We start from the raw sequence: 18,214 nt of genomic DNA, 5'->3' as shown, positions 1-18,214 counted from the left end.
TTTTAAATTTTATTTATGTATTTTTTTGGCAGCGTTGGGCCTTTGTTGCTGCGGGCTTTCTCTAGTTGCGGCAAGAGGGGGCTACTCTTCATTGTGGTGCACTGGCTTCTCTTGTTGTGGAGAACGAGCTCTAGACCTGTGGGCTTCAGTAGTTGCAGCACGTGGGCTCAGATGTTGTGGCTCACGGGCTTCGTTGCTCCACGGCATGTGGAATCTTCCGGGGCCAGGGCTTGAACCTGTGTCCCCTGCATTGGCAGGTGGATTCTTAACCACTGCGCCACCAGGGAAGTCCCTAAAAAGTTTAATCATTGATTAGGAGACCCCCAACTTCCCTGGAAGTTGGCTAGATGTACTGAAGATACGAGAGTCTGAGATTGCTTAGGTTCCCTACTTTGGGTTGGCTTAAAAAAAAAGCCAGGGGGTCCCTGCCTACCGTACTTGTGATGTTTGTAACTTTTGCTATCAGCTAAGTTTTAGTTTGCTTGACTCTAAAAGAGGATAAGGTCATGACTTTGATGACGTTATTGATTAGAGGAACAACCGTGCTCGTGGAGGAACACGTTTAGTTAGGTGGCCCATTGCCTTCGAAGTTCCCCGCTGTGACACGTGGTGGAGGTGATCTGCTGGGTGGCCTGCGTCCCACCATCTTAGCCCCCACCAGCGACCCCTGTCGTGGGATAGCTGCCAGGACCACCGAGAAGGTGCTGCCTTCACAAGGTTGGTTGGGTTTGGATAGTACTTGGCTTATGGTCTTTAACCTTCTCATCTCTAAGATGGGACTAGGTTGGCCTTCGCTCCTTTTGGTAGTTACCTTTTTAAAAAAAAGTTCAGGCACGTTATGTCTTATCCGGGGAGGATGGTGCCTGTACAGAGCTTCCTAGGGAGTTTCAAGTACACTTCTGCAGGAGCTGAGGAAATAGTTCACAGTGTTCTAAATGCCATCAGACCCTAAACGTTGAAGACAGCAGACACAACCCATAAAGTAGAAGGTGAGAAGCTATTTGGGGCCTAGGGGAGGGACCGAGGGACGTGCGAATTTGGACAGTGCCAGTGAGGGCGGAGAGCACAGCCTGTCGCAGCTGCGGTCCCCGTCTTGGGGGCCTTGGGAGTGCTGTAGGAAACGGATCCCGTGGGTAGCTGGAATGTTTTCCCTATCATGGAGTTTATTCTCTTTGCTTAGAAGAAAATCCATTGCCGTGAAAGAGGAGGAAGCAGGCATTAGCATTATTTTCGACTCCAAGATTGAGCCTTTGGGTGCTGTAAGTACCCTGTAAGTACGTGTTCTAAAGGGAGTATTCTGGACATCTTGACCTATGTCGTAAGTGAGGGAACTGAAGCAAGTATTAAATGGCCTAAACTCAAGAGCAGTAAGTATGCTGTTTTGAAACAGGGTAACTTAGCTTTTGCTTTTATTCTGACTCCTCTGCCCCTTAGCCTTAACTGCAAATGACTGAGGCATCATTACACTTAAAAACTCACATCGGAGGCCTGACTCTGGGACTGCTGTCCTGGTTTGGGTGCGGTGTGGAGAGGGAGCAGGACTATGCTTTGTACACACTTCTCCCAGGCTGGGGTTGTATTGAGTCCCTGTGAGAGTGATGTGCGCTTGGACGGTGCAGAAAGAAGAAAAAGAAGGGGCTGAGGTTCTCATTCCCGTGTCAACCCAAATTAACGTTATCAGGCTTGAACTTTATATAAGAGGTAAGCTTCATGATTTGAAACAATTTTCCCTTTGAAAAACCGCCTCTGTGGAGGAACAGTTTTCCTGGCTGAGGTGGGTTGATTCAGATCCTCACTTCAAAGCGCGGTGGTCCCCGAGGGGAGGGGGGAGGGGCTGGGAAGAACTCGGCGGGGCCTTTGGTTTATATTTACTTTCAGGCTCAGCCTTACTTAGTTCCTCATTTTGTGTTATATAATACGCAGACATATTCGTTCATTAGTACATGTAAGGTAATATAAATATTAGCTTGAACCACAACCAATCCACCATTTTGATCTTCTAAAATGGCAATTACCATGGTGTAACAGCATACACGTGCTGGGGGTAGGTGTGCACCAGGATCTCACTGTTCGTGTGCAAGAATAAACATTAGCTGGGAATTCCCTGGCGGTCTAGTGGTCAGGACTCCGCACTTGCACTGCTGTGGGCCTGGGTTTGATCCTTGGTTGGGGAACTAAGATCCCATAAGACATGAGGTGCCAAAAAGAAAAAAAAAAGAATAAACGTTAAGAGACCTGTGGCCAGTACAGCCCTCCTCAGATCCCCATCCCCACCCCCATAACTTATTTCTCTACCCAAGGGTGTTTTAAAATATCTAATTTGAATAAGTAATACATGCAAATGGCATATATACAAATAGTACTGAAACAGTCAAAGAAAAGTTGGTCCACCTGCCCCTCTGCTCCCAGCTGTCCTTCCCAGGGACAGTTTTGTGTGTGTGCTTCCAGAAGAACCTTGTACATGTGTGAGTGACGTGCATATGTATGTGTGTCTATTACTGAAACGGTAGCATACTTTTTTCAGCTAGTAATATAGCTTAGAAGATGTTCTATAAATGCAGCGGCTTGTTTCTGTTGGCTACCTAATACTCAATTTCATTTGTTACCAAAATCTTTCTCACCCAGTCCTCTACTGATGGTGTTAATGTTCTTTCCCCTCGACTGCTGTTTCAGACAGCGTCATGGTGCCTTACACACATCATTTTGCAAATGCTTAGCAGTGAGATTGCTGAGCCAGTTGAAATACGTGGATTTCATTGTGACTTTATCGTCCACATCACCTTAAAAATAGGAATACGTGGATTTTTTTCAACTTTTTTTTTCCTCCCTGTTCTTCCTGAGAATTTTTCTTGGGTAATTTGTTACCCAGAACAGTAGGGATTTTCTGGAACTCAAAACCTTGTAGGGCAGACTGTGTGACCTCTGGTGTTGCTTTCCAGGTGAAGCTGCAAAGCCCATTGAGAATGACCTATTTTTGCCTTAGCACTTACTTTCCGTGTTTTTCTCTTTAGATTTGTGTTTTCGGATCCTGTCGAGCATCCCGGTTTCTAGGCCCAGCGCTCAGGCCGGTGCTGGTGGCCATGTGGGCTAAGCAGGCCCCCTGCTAACCAGGCAGTCATACTGGGAGGCGCCAGCAGGTGGCAGGCAGAGCACCACAGTGCCCTGGGCCTTTAGTGAGGCTCTCCTCTGGAGAGCAGCCAGGATCAGAGCCTTTGGACCCTTCCCAGTGACCTGCCTCCCAGCAACAAGCCTAACTCTGTGCGGTGGGTGGGTTGCCCAATCCTTTTCTCCCACTTAATTTTGTAGCCATTTTCTTAAATGGATAAGCAGTTTAAGATCACCAGCAGTGGCCTTGAGTTGGGCTTTGAGGCCACACCCCAGAATGACAGCCTGGGGCCTCCACCTCCAGGAACTAGCCGGAAGGATTTACATACCATGGCCTGGGATGGCTTCAATTTCCTTAATGGTAGGGCCTTACTTCCTGTCCCTTTCAGCCAAATTTCCCACACCCTTCCCATGAACTAGGAGGTCCCCTGAACAGGCTCTTACTCACCACCCTCTACCCACTCTGCTATATGATCTAGGGGGAAAAAATGATCCAGAGGTTTGAGGATCCCTGGGGCAAAAGTGCTAGGATGCTGGGACTGTCTTCTTTAGGGGCAGGAGCCCCTGGATACCAGCTGGGTTTAGGCTGATGGCACTACCCCTCCCCCAACTCTAGATTTGTGTCCCATTGACTCTCAGTTTCTCTGTGGCTCGCTCACTCTGTCTCTGATAGCGACCTGTCCAGCATGTCCTTCAGGGCAGGAGGCTTTGCATTTCTGTGTAGGTGAGACGCTCTGGTTTTTCCAGGAGTCTTGGGGGAAGGAGGGAGGGCACAGAACGTCACTGGTGGGAAGAGGGAGAAAACGGCAGCTGGACGGTGACTGGTGACTTCTCCCAGCCACTCCCCACACCACCCTGCAGGAGACCAGCATTGTTTGCGGTGTTAGCAGCACTGGGGGGTGGGGGGGGGAGGTGGTGCCCAGGAGCTGCTCCCCTGGAGCCCCAAACCCTCCTGAGCTCCTAGTTTAGGTCCTCAGATCTTTAGGGACTGCTGGGTTTCATCAGGCGTGGTGGGATGGGGACACAGGGGGCGGGGACATCCAGGCAGGGAATTTCATCCAGTTCTCTGCCAAGGAGGCCGAGGTTTCCACAGTCATCCTGTGTGGTTAACCCGTGTGCAGGACAGAACTTGCAAGAAGACTCAGGGTCAGGCCCCTGCTGGTGAGAGCCCCAGGGTGGGGCGGGGGCCTGCGAGGGTTCAGGGAAGGGCTGGCAGGAGGCCATTCTCTGTGAGCGCCCCAGGATCATTTCCCAATGCAGGGATTTGCATACACTCCGGTTTCCCCAGTGGCCTCTCAGCCCCTGGAACCAGGAAAACAAAAGGAGGAAAGAGCAGGCAGGGCAGTGACGGGAGCTTGATCCCCTCCAGCACCTCACTGGCGTGAGATCCTGTCTCAGGGTCATGTTCCAGCCCTGCCACCCTCTCCTTCACACTTCTTTTCCCCCCCCCCCAAGTGTTTCTGTTTATTTTATTTTATTATCTTTAAATTTTTTATTAGAGTATAGTTGATTTACAATGTTATGTTAGTTTCAGGTGTACACCAAAATGAATCAGTTCTACATATACATATATCCAGTCTTCTTTAGATTCTTTTCCCATATAGGTCATTACAGAGTATTGAGTAGAATTCATTGTGCTGTACAGTAGATCCTCATTCGTTATCTATTTTATATATAGCTGTGTGTATATGTCCATCCCAATCTCCCAATTTATCCCTCCCCACCACCACTTGCCCCCCGATAACCCTAAGTTTGTTCTCTACACCTGTGACTCTATTTCTGTTTTGTAAATAGGTTCATTTGTACCATTTTTTTAGATTCCACATATAAGCGATATCATGTGATGGTTGTCTTTCCTTCACACTTTACAACCATGTTGTGAGGCAGGCCGGGAAGCCCAGGCTCCGAGAGGGGAAGTGAGCTGCCCAGGACCACACTGCCAGTGAGGGGGACCTGAACCCAGGGCGGCTTCCTCCCGTGCTGCCACCAGACACACTGAGTAGACCTCTTGTCAAATCCAGGGAGAAGCAGGGACCATTGCATCCCTTTCACGGGTTGGGGACGCTGAGGCCTCGTGAATAAAGATGCTTTAGCGAGTGGGGCAGGAGGTGGTAGGCAGAACTTTGCTGTTAAAACCCAAGTCGTGGGAAAGAAACATGCTGGGCATTGGGCCTGGCAGCCTCTGAGTGGCTCTGCCTGGAAGTCAGATTGAGAAAGAGGCCTGAAGGGGAGGCTCTGAAGCCTGGAAGGCCAGCCCAGTCAGGCCGAGGCTGCCGGGAAAGCATAGATGACAGGGTGCTGAACTCAGTGCTCCGTGAGCCCGGCCCCAGCTGGCACCTGCCGTGCGGGCTCTGCTGCCTTTGTCCGTGCCTGCCAATGAGCTGGCAAGGCCAGACAGTACCACAGCCAGCCCAGACCTGCTGTCCACTGCCCCCTGTCCACTGTCCGCCTGCCTGTAGAATCTGCCTCCTCCTCCCCTCCCTGCAAAGCAGAAGCAGCGAACGACCAAGAGTTCAGCTCTGGTCAAGGACTGAGCGTGAGCCTTCAAGTTTGTGAACAGCTTGCTGGTGGGATGGGCAGAGGGGTGAAGGCACCCTGCTTCTTCCAGGCCTCCCTAGGGGCCTCAGGGCCTTCACACACCCAGCTCCCCCACCCCGTGGTGTGCAGAGAAGGGGATGCATGGTGGGGCTGCTGGGGCACCTGCTGTGAGCAGGGTCTGGGGTGGTCAGGCCAGCTTTCACACTGGCGGGTCCCCATGCAGATATAAACCTATGTGGTTGTGAGGTGTGGGGCTGAGGGTACCCCACCACGGCCATCCCTCTCAGAGGCCTGAGAGTCACTGCAAACTAGTGTCTGGGGCCCTCCCTTCCTCAGGTTTGTGGGGCCAGGGGACCCCAAGCAGAGTCCCTGCCCGTCTGTCCTCCTCTGAGGGACCTTGGGCAAGCCACTCAGCTTTGTCAGTGTCTGAGAGCAAACTGGACAGTCCGGTATCTTAGCTTCCTGTCTATAAACACAAAGGCCCATAAATAGCCTTTACTCTGGAATACAGTTCTTGACTGGAAAACCTATTTTATAAATAAGGCAATGACATGTCTTGGTGCAGATAAAGCCTCCCAAGGTGGCTGGACGCGGCAGGCGCAGGGCACCTGGAAGAGCACGGCTGCACGCGGCAGGCGCAGGGCACCTGGAAGAGCACGGCTGCACGCGGCAGGCGCAGGGCACCTGGAAGAGCACGGCTGCACGCGGCAGGCGCAGGGCACCTGGAAGAGCACGGCATGGGGGCTTGGAAGTAACGTTTGCTGCCGTCCCTCGCACACCATGTGTGGATCCCCGCCTCAAGTGCGGGCTTCTACAGAGCATTCCGGGCCAAGCACAACGGCGGGGCAGGGGGAGGGGGTGACGGGCAGGGAGAGCACCAGGGTGGCCTTTCCCGCAGCAAGCTGCACAGCTGTTCTGTGGGAAAGCAGCTTCTAGAAAAAAATGTACTATAAAAGCTTTACAAATAAAAAATACAAATTAGGTGAGATGTTCGAAGATTTAATTATCAAAACCATTTTTTCCATTGCTGACAGTGTTTGGGAATATCTGACAGTCCAGCTTTTCACTTAAAATATGTAATGTTTATACCTCATTTCTTACCTGAAAAAAAAATTTTGTATTCCTGCCTGGCCTCTTCCCTTCCAGGGCCAGATGGGAAGGCTGAGATGGTGGGTGGAGGTGAACACAACACAAGGCCCTTCACCGAGCACCCAACACGGACGATCTCATGTCCTCCTGCAAGGTAGGTACCATTACCATCCCCACTTCATAGATGCGGAAACTGAGACCCAGAGGGGTAGTCACTTGCCCCGGGTGACACACGTGGTGTCAGAGCCTGTTCTGGAGTTTGGGGCCAGGGATCCCGAACCTCCTGCTTGGGGGTTACCCTGGCAGGACCTCTCCAGGCTGATTTTGCCCCAGTGCCCCCTACTCCGCTCCAGGCCTGGAGCAGGGTAAGATCTGGGAGGCTGGGGCAGGGCTGAGCCCTTACGCCCACTCCACCAGCTCTCCCAGAACGCTCAGACCTGGTCACAGGGCAGAGAAAGGAGACAGGCTGATGTGCTCCCCACTCCCCCCCACAGCACCCCTTTCACACGCCGCAGCCTCAGGACTCCAAGCTTCGTGCTTCTGCTTGCTGACACCCTGTCCACGTGTGTCCACAGCTGCCTCCTCTCCAGGCCTGACCCAAGGCCCCAGGAAGGATGCCTCTGCCCCAAGGGGCAGAGAGCACTCTCGGTGGTACTCAGAAACCTTCCTTCCAGCGAAGGGTCAGGAAGCCGGTGTGAAGGCAGATCCGGGGTGCCCACCTGCTGACCTTCCGTCACCCAGAGGCCAGCTCCACCCCAAAGCAACAGAGACCATCCGCTCTTAGAGGGGCTCACATTGTACTTTATTGAAGAGAGGCAAGGGCTTTCCACTTAAAATATTACATTTACACCTGTACACATACATGCGTCGCCCCCTTGGGGAAGGGCAAGATGGCTCTGAATACAGAGGAAGGGGGAGGAGGAGAGGGTGGGGCAGCGTGCCCTTGACCTCCCAGGGGCGATGGGACAGGCACACAGAGTGCGACGGAGGTGGGTTATTAAGAAGCATCTTGCTTACTATCATGAAGCCCCGTGCCCACAAGAGCACGCACGAGGCCTCATTGGCTTAGAGGAGGGCCCATGGAGGGCGGGCACACGGTGCCCAACGAGCCGGCCAAGGCCAGCATCCCAGGGACGGGGCGGAGGTGGGGGGCCGTGCACAGGGCCCCCAGCCCAGGCCTCTGCTCCCCCCTGTCTCCTTCCCCGCCCTCCGAGAGAAAGGAGGGTTTGGGCCTCAGCTACGGACGGACAGCCGTTACTGGCAGCATCTCCTTAAACTACAGAGATACAATGTGCATCAACAGGGTGACCGCTTCTGACCCCTCGGGCGGACGCCTAGAGGTGCCAGAACCAATCCTACAGTATCTTTGGTTTGTGGGTTCCCTTCCCTACTTTAAGCCTCCCTCTTTCCAGCCTCTGGGCTGGGGCTTGGGCGTGGCCGCCCGAGGGCCCGAAGCCCAGCCTGGCAGCCCCCGGAGGCCAAAGGTGCTGCCCAGGCCGGTGGGCTGGCTTACTCACTGAGGTGCTGGGACTTGAAGGAGAGGATCTCAGCGGCCAGCTGCTGTGGGTCCAGGAGCTGCGGGAAGCGCCCCATCACGGCCTCCACCAGGTGTGGGGGAAAGACGCCACACAGCTTGGTGTACACGCTGGCTCGCTCCTTGGCCAGGCTGCCTGCCCCGCCCCAGAGACCCCTGTCTGCCCCTGGGCCCGGCACCCGGGGCTCCTGCAGGACTTGGGTGGGTGGGGGCAGCTGGTATGGCTCAGACCAGTACTCTCGAGGGGGGAAGGCAGCGGGTGGGGGCGCGTAGTCAGCAGGGACGCTGAAGTGGCCGGCACCCACGGCCCGGCTGAAGGCAGAGAAGCCCGGAGTGGTGGGGAGCTCGGCCCCATAGGGGCAGTAGCCAGCGTAAGGGCCCCGAGGTGGGCCCGGCTCAGCAGGGCCACCTCCTCGAACCCCCCAGAGTTCTGACATCTGGCTCTCCAGGGAGCCGATGCCTGAGTCCAGGCAATCCTGGGACGTGTACGGGAGAGAGTCCAGGGTCTGCGGGTACCAGTCCGAGGGCCCAGAGCTGCTGCCACTGCCCCCACTAGGGGGGAGGCTCCTGCCTGCCAGGGTGAAGGTCTGTGTCAGGCCCTCCCGCTGGGTTCCCGGGGATGCCTGGGCCCCCAGCTTCTTCCCATCCGGGCTGCACTGCTCAGGCTCTGTTGGCAGAGAGCCAGGCTGAGATGAAGGCCGCCGGCTGCTTTTGTCCTTGCCCGCGGGCCTGGGGGGCGAGAGGAGGGCGTTGGCGCGGAGCTCATCAGCCACGGAGCGCTGGGGCCGGCTTGGCCGCTCGGGGTGGAAGAATCGGCACTTGATCCCATAGGTGCACTTCCTCCCTGGGAGAGAATTAAGCAGGGCTCTGAGCAGGCTCCAGAACCGGGGGTGGGGGCCAGAAAGGGGGTGGCACAGGAAATGGGGGGCTGGGGGCCCTGAGAGAAAGAACATGAAGTGCAGGGCGACTCAGGTGAGAGAGGAAGGGGACGGCAGGAGGGCCCCGGAGGGCGGAGCTGGGGCTCTTACCATAGGGGCACGGCTGCTTCCTGTGGTCGGCTGTGAGTGGCCTCTTACGCAGGAAGTTGTCCAGGCTCGGCCCGTGCCGGCCCAGGGGGTCATCAGGGGGCATGAACCTGTGGGGGAGGTGGGAGGCGTGAAGGGGGACTTCCCAGCGCCGAGGCGCCGGCTGGACGGGAAGCCTCGCTAGCACGACGAGGAGGGCAGCTCCTGAAACTGCTGTCTGCCCTGCAGCACATCCCCGGGCTCTGGGTGGGACTGTCCCGAGGGAGAGGCGGAGGTCCCAGTCCAGAGGGCTGCGGTCGTGGGCGCCTTTAGGGTGACTCTCCTGCTGGGAGCTCACTGAGGCCGAGCATCGGAGCCTAAGGCAGCACCCGCGGGCCTCTGGTCAGGGCTTCGGTGCTGGGAACTGGAGAGGCTCTCTTGGACGCACGGACCTCATCCTGTCCCACGTGCTCCTGCTCCGTCCCCCAGGTTAGAAAGCTCCAGCCTGGTCCCAGCCTGACCCTTCCTCCGTGGGACCCTGTCCGTCTCGCTCTCAGAGCCACCTGGGCCCAAGGCCACGGCCCTGCGGCAGAGCTGCCCCAGCCCCACCCTTCCCGAGGGCCCCTTGGGGGTGGCGGGAATGGACGTACTTGTCGTTGACGAAGGAGTACATGAGCAGCCGCTCCTCGATGAAGCGCTTCCACTCTTGCCGCTCGGCCTGGAGGTCCCGGTAAGTGTCGTTAGAGACCACGATGCCGTCGGAATCAAAGGCCAGCTTCACGATGAAGCGGTCGTCGTAGCAGACCACGCGCTTGCCGCCCACGCGCCGCGACGGCGTGAACACCAGGATCTTCTTCTTCTCCAGGTCCCGCAGGATGTGCTGGTCTGGGAGGCAGCAGGGGCACAGGTCAAGGCCAGCCCGCAGGGCTCCTTGACCCCCCCCAGGTGGCCAGACACTGGGCTCTCAGCTCCAGGGTCACAAGAGCAGGAAGAGGCTCTGTGGAGACCACTGTGGGACCCCAGCCCCTCCCTGGGCCGGGCACCTAGTTTGCTGCCTGAAGACCAAGAACCCCGGGGAACAGGCTGGCAGGGGCCACTCAGGGAAAGCTCCCGAGTAGAGCTGGGCCGGCTCCTTCCCCCTCTGGACACCAGGACTGCTCACGCCCAGCCTGTCCTGGAGAGATCTCAGAGTGAGCCGCGGCTTGAGCTAGGGCCAGAGAAGTGTCTCAGCCAGGACAGAAGGACCCACCCAGAAGGGGCCGCTTTTCTTGGAGCAGGCGACCCCAGCCAGCCTGCCCCCAGATCTCAAGACTTCCAGGGAAATAAACTTGGGTTCTCCTCCCAAAGGTCAGGGGCTCGTGAGAACAATGGTGAGAGCCGGCATTTGCTATCTGCCAGACACTCTTCAGAGCACTTATGTGGATTAACTCATGTGATCCTCACACCAACCCTGCGAGGTTATCAAACCCGCACCGCATCTCAGATGAGGGGCAAGTGGCTCACAGCCAGAAGGGACTGAGCCAGGATTCCAGAGCCCAGGGGCTCAGCCGCTATGCCATGCTGCCTGTGCCGCTGGGGACATGGCAAAAGCACGCCACCATTAGGTGAGGGAGGTGCCCGGTACCCGGCGGCAGAGGCTGCCCAAGGTGACGTCCCAGGACCGTTGTTCAGAGCAGGGATGCTGAGAACATCAAAAGCCAGGAAAAGAAATGCTGGTCCCTGCATGGGGCCTAGAAGCTGTTGCTCACACCCAAAGGGTCTCTCTAGAGGAGAGCCGGGCCTTCTGGGGCAGTGAGACCACGGCCCTTCAGAGGTGCCACTCACCTGTGATGGGCACATCGGGCCGAGGCTGCTCCTTCCTCCAGGATGGTACAAACACTGTGATGTCTGTGTGACCCCGCTCCAGAAACCAGTTCACAGCCAGGAGGATACCCCGGCAGGAAAAGACCTCCTTGTTCCCGTGGCTAGGGAGGAAAGGAGGGCAGGGTCAGCCTGCTGTCCCTGGGGCCCACACAGGAGGGAAGGAGGTTGCACTCCAGCTCCTGCCCTGGCTGATGGAGCCGCTGGGCTCAGCTCCCCACGCGCTGCCCTCCCCCAACCTGCCCTCTGGCTGGGGGCCCAGGGCCTGTATTCCCTGCTGGGTCCCACACGGCCTGGGATGGCCAGACCCGGGGCTTTCCCAACAGTGAGGAGACGCCCAGGAATCTGGCAGCACCCGCTCCCCATGTGGGGGAGGGTCAGGCCGCTTACAACACACCTGGGGGTGGGGGAAAGACGCTGGGACCATGGGGACACAGATGTACACAGGCCGACTGAGTCACCACCCCTCCCTCGCCTGCTCCGCAGGGCTGCGGGTGGGGGCTGGGGAGAAGAAACCAGATCCGGATTAAAAGTGGATTACAGGGACTTCCCTGATGGCGCAGTGGTTAAGAATCTGCCTGCCAATGCAGGGGACACGGGTTCAGCCCCTGGTCCTGGAAGATCCCACAAGCTGCGGAGCAACTAAGCCCATGCGCCACAACTATTAAGCCTGTGCTCTAGAGCCCATGAGCCACAACTATTGAGCCCATGTGCCGCAACTACTGAAGCCCACGCACCTAGAGCCTGTGCTCTGCAACAAAAAAAGCCACGGCAGTGAGGAGCCCACGAGCCACAACAGAGAGTAGCCCCTGCTCTCCGCAACTAGAGAAAGCCGGCGTGCAGCAACGAAGACCCAACGCAGCCAATAAAATAAGCAAACAAATAAAGTTGGATTACAGTTCAGTGCTGCTCAAACCACAGGGGGTGGGACTGTGGAGGGTGAGGGGGAAGGAGCCCTGAGTCAACCTTCCACGCAGGGCAGGAGGCAGCTGCGGGGCCTTCCAGTCTGAAAGTGAAAGGACATTGCTTTTCCTTCCATGACTGCCAATTCCCCAAAACACCCCGACTGCTTGTCCTCTCCTCACCCTTCCGGGGAGGGCATGACCTGAGGCCAAAAGATGGTCTGGAAGACTCTGGGGACTCTGCCAGCAGGAGAGCTGGGAGATGGGACATCCCCCTGCCGTGAACCAGACCTCACCCCATCCAAATGTGGCTGGATCCAGAAGCAAGCCCTGAGGTGGTTCTGGCTCAGCTTCTCTATCTGAAAAACAAGCCCGGTGGTCTGCAGCCTCCTTAAGAAGGGCCCACGCCAGTGGGACGTTTCCGTTTACTTGACACCAAAGACAGTCCAACAGAGTGGAGATTCCAGTTGGCCTTCTGGGAAGGGAAGGGGACTCCCAGTTAATACTGGGTGTCATGGCAGGGCTCCAGGACCAGGCTCGGGGGCTGGAAGGGGCCAGCTGGAGCTCCCTCCCCAACAGCCCCTGCCCCTCCGTGAACAACTCAGACTCTCATATTTGGCAAATAAAACAGAGTAAGTGTTACGCAAAAGAGGCAACTCCATGGCCGACCACATCCTGTGGGTGGCTTTTGAGGAGGGGGCGGATAGCCGGAGCCCCAGGAGAAGCAGAAAGGGAGGTAGGGCAGCTGGAGGGCACGGAGGCTGTCTGAGGGTCAGACTGGGGCTCCCAGGGCTGAAGGTCTGTAAACTGCAGGCAAGGCAAAGTCCAGCCCAAAGGCAGGGCTCATCCCCGCCAGGTGGCTTATAATAAAAGTTAACATTTACTGAGAGCTCTGAGCCAGGCTCTGATCTCCACGCACAGTACTGAATCACCAGCAAGGAGGGTACTATCATTAAAGGACCCAAACCACACCCCCTCCCTGGTTTTTTGGCCACACCGAGCGGCATGTAGGATCTTAGTTCCCTGACCAAGGATCAAGCCCAAGCCCCCTACGTTGGAAATGTGCAGTCCTAACCACTGGACCACCAGGAAAGTCCCCCTTGCCCCTTTATTCAGGTGCAGAAACTGGTCCCCTGAGGGCAACCAGTTGCCAGCATCACACAGTAGCGATGGTCGAACAGAGATGCAGCCCCAGAGGCTGTGCTCATAACCACCACAGGTGCTGATGCTCAGACAATGCAAAGACAAGCGCTCACCCTGACAGCAGCCTGGAGCGGGGATGGGCGGGTACCGAGTCCCTGCTGGAGGCCAGGTGCATTGCACACCTCCTTGCTTCATCCCTACAGGGCTCTGAGACTCATCTAAGGCTCCCTGGCTACCCGTAAGAGGTAGACCTTGAACCCATGTCTGGGGTCACTGGATTGCCCTCCTGCCCCTAACAGAAGAGCTGAGGTTTAATTAGGAGAGAAAAATAGCTCCCAAACTTGAGTCTGAACAAAGTGTTCAGAGGGTGGGGTAGGTTGGGAAAATCATCTATCTGGCAAACTCCTGCTCCTCTGTCAGGACCCAGGTGAAGGTGTCACTGCCTCTGAGAAGCCTTCCCTGACCTGGCAGGATGGGTCAGGTCCCTGGACTGTCTTTGCAATACCTGGTGCTTCTCCCTGCCCTGGGCCTTCTGCTGTCTGCCCAGAACCATGGGGCTGTGATCATCTCTGGCTTGGATTCCTGTCTCACGTACACAGTCTGCACATGCATCTACCTGCCTCCTTCTGTACACACGTGTGTACCTGCATATGCCCCATCCCAGGCCAGCATCTGCAAGCCCTGGGACTTCATGGGATACTGGAGCTTCCAGGACAGTGTACTGCTTCTGGGCATCAGAAACCTTGGCTTCGGACAAGTCTGCTCTCCGCTGCCCCAGCCCCCAGAATATTCCTTAAGCAGATAGAGCCTTACTCTTAGCAGAAGTAGAACACGTTTCAGTCCCTCGAGTCAAGCCCTCCCAAGCCAGGAGTGCCTCTCTACAGCTAACTTTAGTCCCTCTCACTGCTGTAGAGGAAGCTGTGCTGGCACAGGAAAACCAGACATCCTCCCACCCTCACTGCAGTCCTCTTGGCCCAGAAGGTCAGGGCCCCTCAGTCTGTCCAACGAGACACTGGTAAGATTTGTGATTCTGTAGAAGACTCCAGCTCAGTGGCTCCTGCCCTAGAGCAGAGGGCAGGGCCGAGGCAGGCTACCCAGGTGAAAAGATCTGCCCAGGCTGGGCAAAGCTAGTGGAGAAAAATTCCCTTAGAAGGAAACAGAGGTGAATTTCCCCACGATTTGCATATGGCTGGGGCTGGCCCGCCTGCCCTGTGGGGGGGAGGGGGCAAGAGGGCAGGAACCCTGCAGCAGCTGAGACAGGAAGTTTGAGGCTGGAATTCCCCTCCTGCGACAGCCCCAGCTCTGAAAACCCCTGCGGCTCGGCCCCTGGCCACCCCTAACACCACCTGCCCCTCCTCCCGCCCAGGCCCCTCCTCCTTCTGCCCGGACACAAACACACACAGCACATGGCTGCCCCCTGGCTCTGCGCTGCAGGCCCACGCCCCCAGAGGAGAGCGTCACTGGCTGATCCCAGCTCCTGACCCAGCCAAACGCTGCGGGAGTCTGAGAGGGGTCCCTTAACTCTCAAAGCACATGCTGGGACCAGCTACCGCTGGCCTGTGGATGCCAGCTTTCCTCGATTTCCACCGAGGCTTAGCCCACTTCAGAGATGGGAAGACTGACCCAAAAGTGGCAGGAAGAGGGCCATCTGCACACCTGCTGAGCTGGGCCAGGACCAGCCAGACAGCTGAGCAGGGCCAGGTGTGGGAGGCTCAGAGGGGGGTAAAGGCACAGAGGCCTTTGGCAGCCCACCTGGGAGAGCCCTCAGGGAGGCCAGGGAAGGAGCCCCTCCCACTCCACAGCCGTGACTGGGGTCTTTCCATCCACACCCACAGGAACTTTTCCTTGTGAACCACCCAACCCTGACTCACCAGCCTGCCTAGAAAGGACTGGGAGAAAGCAGGGCCAGAGGGCAGGGCAGAGGTCTGGGCTCCCTGGGGTCAGTGGCAGCCCCGCAGCCCTCCAACCCCTCCCCCCCCCCCCCCAGTGAGAAGCTGCATCGGGGAGAGGGGAGATGGTTACTGGGGCTGAGTCCTGGTTCTGACCCCTGGGGAGTCCTCAGAGCCCAGTCCAGCCCAGGTGGCTCCAGCAGAAGCACAGGTGACCCAAGTCACTGCTCCCCTGGAGCCAAAGCATCAAGCTACCCACTCACACCCCTGATACAGAGCCAGATCCTCAAGGTTACTCTTGGTCACAGCTACAAGGACCTCAGTAGCTGGGCTGGCTTCCATGGGAGCCCATGTCTGGGACAACAAGGCCTCAGCAGTCCCAGATCCTGAATAACAGTAACAAAAACAACTACTACTGATGAATGAGCCCTTACTTCTCTCCAGGTTCTGTGCATTCCCTCCTCACAATCATCACCTGAGGGGTGGGTTAGCCCCATCTCATGAAGGAGGAGAGAAGGCTCCTATGTGAATAAGCCCACAGTCTGATCCCTCATGAAGAGCATAAGGCAGCTCTGGAGACAGAAGGACCGGAGTTTGACTCCCCGCTCCAGCACTTAACAGTGGTGTGACCCCGAGCAACTCTTTGAGCCCCCTTAAACACCCCTAAAATCCACTTCCAAGAAGCCATGAGGATTATGGGAGCCTCCTGGCACACAGTAGGGCCTCCATAAAGGGCTTTCCCTTCCTCTAGACCAGTCTGGAGAAGAGGGCAAACTCCTTCCTGAAGTCCTCTCTACCAGAGGTGCAGAGACACGTGGCCGCCATTCCCAGCCACAGTCTTGGCCACAGAAGCGACATGTACCTCATGGCCACGTTGCTCCCATCGATGACCACGGACCTCAGGTCACTGCCCTCCTTGTCCTCCTCGAGGGGAGAAGGCTCCAGGGTGGGGGCCTTGGGGGTGCCCCCACCCCGGGGGACCAAAGGCAGCTGAGGGCAGGGGTCTGGTGATGCCTGGCGCTCCCGCTCGGCCACGGACCCGTGTTTCACCAGCTCGCCCAGAACTTTGTCAGTGTCTGCCTGGACCCCCAGCTTCTGCAGCACGCTGTGGATCTCAGCAGACGAGTAGCCCAGCTTCCGGAAGAAGTCAACCTTCATCTGCAGCTCTGCAGTGGTCGCCTCCTCGGCTGTGGGCTCCTGGGCTGGCCTGGGGGTCCCTTGGCAACTGTGGCAGTCTTCAAGCTCCCACAGACTCATGGTGGGGTTGGCTTCCTGGGTGGGCCTCTCTCCACTGGCCAATCACAACTCGGACTGGTGAAAGGCACTTGTCACAGCTCCTGCAGGACAACCACGGTGGTTAGGGATGGGGAACGGCTCTCTCTCATCCCTCTCCTGACCCCGCCCCATCCAACAGGCCGAGACCACACGGAGTGGTGGCAGTATGCTAGGCCATCTTTGCGTGTTACCTCTGTTATCCTCTCAAAAGCCGTCCCAGCTAGGGAGCACCATTCCCATCATATAAAGGAGGAAACTGAGCCACAGGCCTTACGAACTCGCTCAAGGTCATCCAGCTGTCAGCTGGTGGCACAAGGATTTGACCTTAGGCAGTCTGACTCCTCCTTCCACCCCACCCCCAGCCCCCTGCCAACCCGGGGCACCCAGAAGTCGTGGGAGGCCTCCGAGGACCTCGCCGCGCCCCCACAGCTGCGGGGCGGGGCTCTCGGATGGAAACCCGCTGGGTTGGAAGTGCGCGGGGCTGGGGGGAGGGCGGGGGCTTCCCCGTTGAAGCCATCACCTCCTCCCGCCCGCCTGCCCGGTGCTCGGAGCCCAGGCCAGGAGGCGCGGGGCCCGTGGCCGGACTCCCGGACCGGGGGAGGGGAAGTTTCCGGGGCGACCCACCAGCGAGAAAAGTTGCTGGGAAACTCTAGTCGGCCTCCGGGCTCGTGACGCGGAGAGCGTCCCGGCCCAGAGCCTCGCTCTCGCTCGACCCGCCCTCCGGACCTCGGTCTCCCTACCCTCAGGAGCCTCCGATTTGGGCTAAGTTGGGAGGCTCCTGGGGGTGGGGGAGGCCGGAGCGGACCGGCTCCACGCCCCCCGCGGCTCCGGTCGGTCCCCGCCGGAGCCCTTCCCACTCCCTCCGAGGCCCGCCCCCGAGGCCCGCGCCCCCTGCCCGCCGCGCGCTCCTCACCCCGCCGTGCGCCAGCCGCGGCCGGCGGCGTCTCCATGGGGCCGAGTCCCGGGGGCCAGGCCGGCGGCGCCTTTATACGGGGCGGGTGGGCGGGCAGGTGGCGCCCGGGACCGTGACGCGGAAGCCGGGTAGGGGCGGCGAGAGCGGGCCGGGCGGCGGGGGGCGGAGCGGCCACCGCCCCTTCCTGCTCCGCCCCCCACCGCCCCGCCCCGGCCTGCGGCCCCGCCCCCTCAGCCGGAGCGCGCCCGGCCGGCCGCGGAGGGGGGCAGGGCCCGCCGGGCAGCAGCCGCTTCCGCGAACCTCGAGCTGCCCCGCGGCGAGGAGAGCTGCAGGGCAGGAGTGCGCAGCCCGCAGACGTAAGATAAGCCCGGGCTGAACCGGGTACGCGCACCGTATTAGGCGCGGGCAGACCGAATGTACGGCGACAGAAGCACAGGTACAGCCGCGTACCTTCACATCTAAGTACGCTGAAGGTACAGTCTGAGACGCATCGGGTGAATCGGGTACGCAGGGGTTGGTCCATACACGGTTGGAGGCAGAGCCATAATTATCAAGACCGGTACACCCAGGCAGGTACTTTTCGCATTGAGACAGGAGCACTCAACAGGTACACCGTGATTGGAGCAGGTACACAGAGGTGGGGCCCCACCCAGGGCCAGGAACAATTTATTTTCTGAAATAAGGACCTTGCCAGGATAGAAAGGCAGGTACAACCTGCCTTGTCTCAGCTGGAAAGACTTGCAGCCAGGACCAGGAGCTCCCATTCCAGAGCACCAGGTGCCACCTGTGTCACTTTTGAAACCACCAGTGGCCCCACCTAGCCAAGTCCCTGCTTTGTTGCCCCGTCATCTTTAAAGACCCCCAAATACCTCTGCACAGCAGCCCCAGGGGTTGGCCTCCAGGAGAGGGAGAAAGTGTGGCCCCCAGCTTATGTGCTCACCACTCCTGCCCAGCGCTGTGTG

General features: G+C 57.9%; 1 protein-coding gene across 2 annotated transcripts; it reads right to left on the bottom strand.

Moving 5' to 3' along the window:
• Positions 1-7,512: 7,512 nt before the first annotated feature.
• ZC3H12A (zinc finger CCCH-type containing 12A) lies at positions 7,513-17,772 on the bottom strand. Of its 2 annotated transcripts, none has more exons than XM_057707366.1 (6): positions 17,703-17,772; positions 15,927-16,401; positions 11,095-11,234; positions 9,921-10,155; positions 9,295-9,401; positions 7,513-9,110 (listed from the first exon to the last, which is right to left on the bottom strand). In XM_057707366.1, the coding sequence occupies exons 2-6, from the start codon at positions 16,319-16,321 to the stop codon at positions 8,242-8,244; spliced, it is 1,746 nt and encodes a 581-aa protein (XP_057563349.1). In that variant the 5' UTR covers positions 16,322-16,401; positions 17,703-17,772; the 3' UTR covers positions 7,513-8,241. The 2 variants fall into 2 exon arrangements, with proteins under 2 accessions (XP_057563349.1, XP_057563340.1); XM_057707357.1 differs by lacking the exon at positions 17,703-17,772 and adding an exon at positions 17,253-17,385.
• Between the last annotated feature and the right edge of the window lie 442 nt (positions 17,773-18,214).

This window comes from Hippopotamus amphibius, chromosome 1 (assembly GCF_030028045.1).
Source record: "Hippopotamus amphibius kiboko isolate mHipAmp2 chromosome 1, mHipAmp2.hap2, whole genome shotgun sequence".
Classification (NCBI taxonomy): Eukaryota; Metazoa; Chordata; class Mammalia; order Artiodactyla; family Hippopotamidae; genus Hippopotamus; species Hippopotamus amphibius.
Note: the sequence above shows the minus strand (reverse complement) of the source record. Positions and strands in the feature narration are given on the sequence as shown.

Excerpts from the sequence above, each read along its gene's own strand:
- ZC3H12A (XM_057707366.1), bottom strand. The coding sequence starts at position 16,321 with ATGAGTCTGTGGGAGCTTGAAGACTGCCACAGTTGCCAAGGGACCCCC. Across the intron at positions 11,235-15,926 it reads GGGAGCAACGTGGCCATGAG|CCACGGGAACAAGGAGGTCT; the intron begins GTACATGTCGCT and ends TTTCCTCCCTAG. Across the intron at positions 9,402-9,920 it reads TACTCCTTCGTCAACGACAA|GTTCATGCCCCCTGATGACC; the intron begins GTACGTCCATTC and ends CCTCCCCCACAG.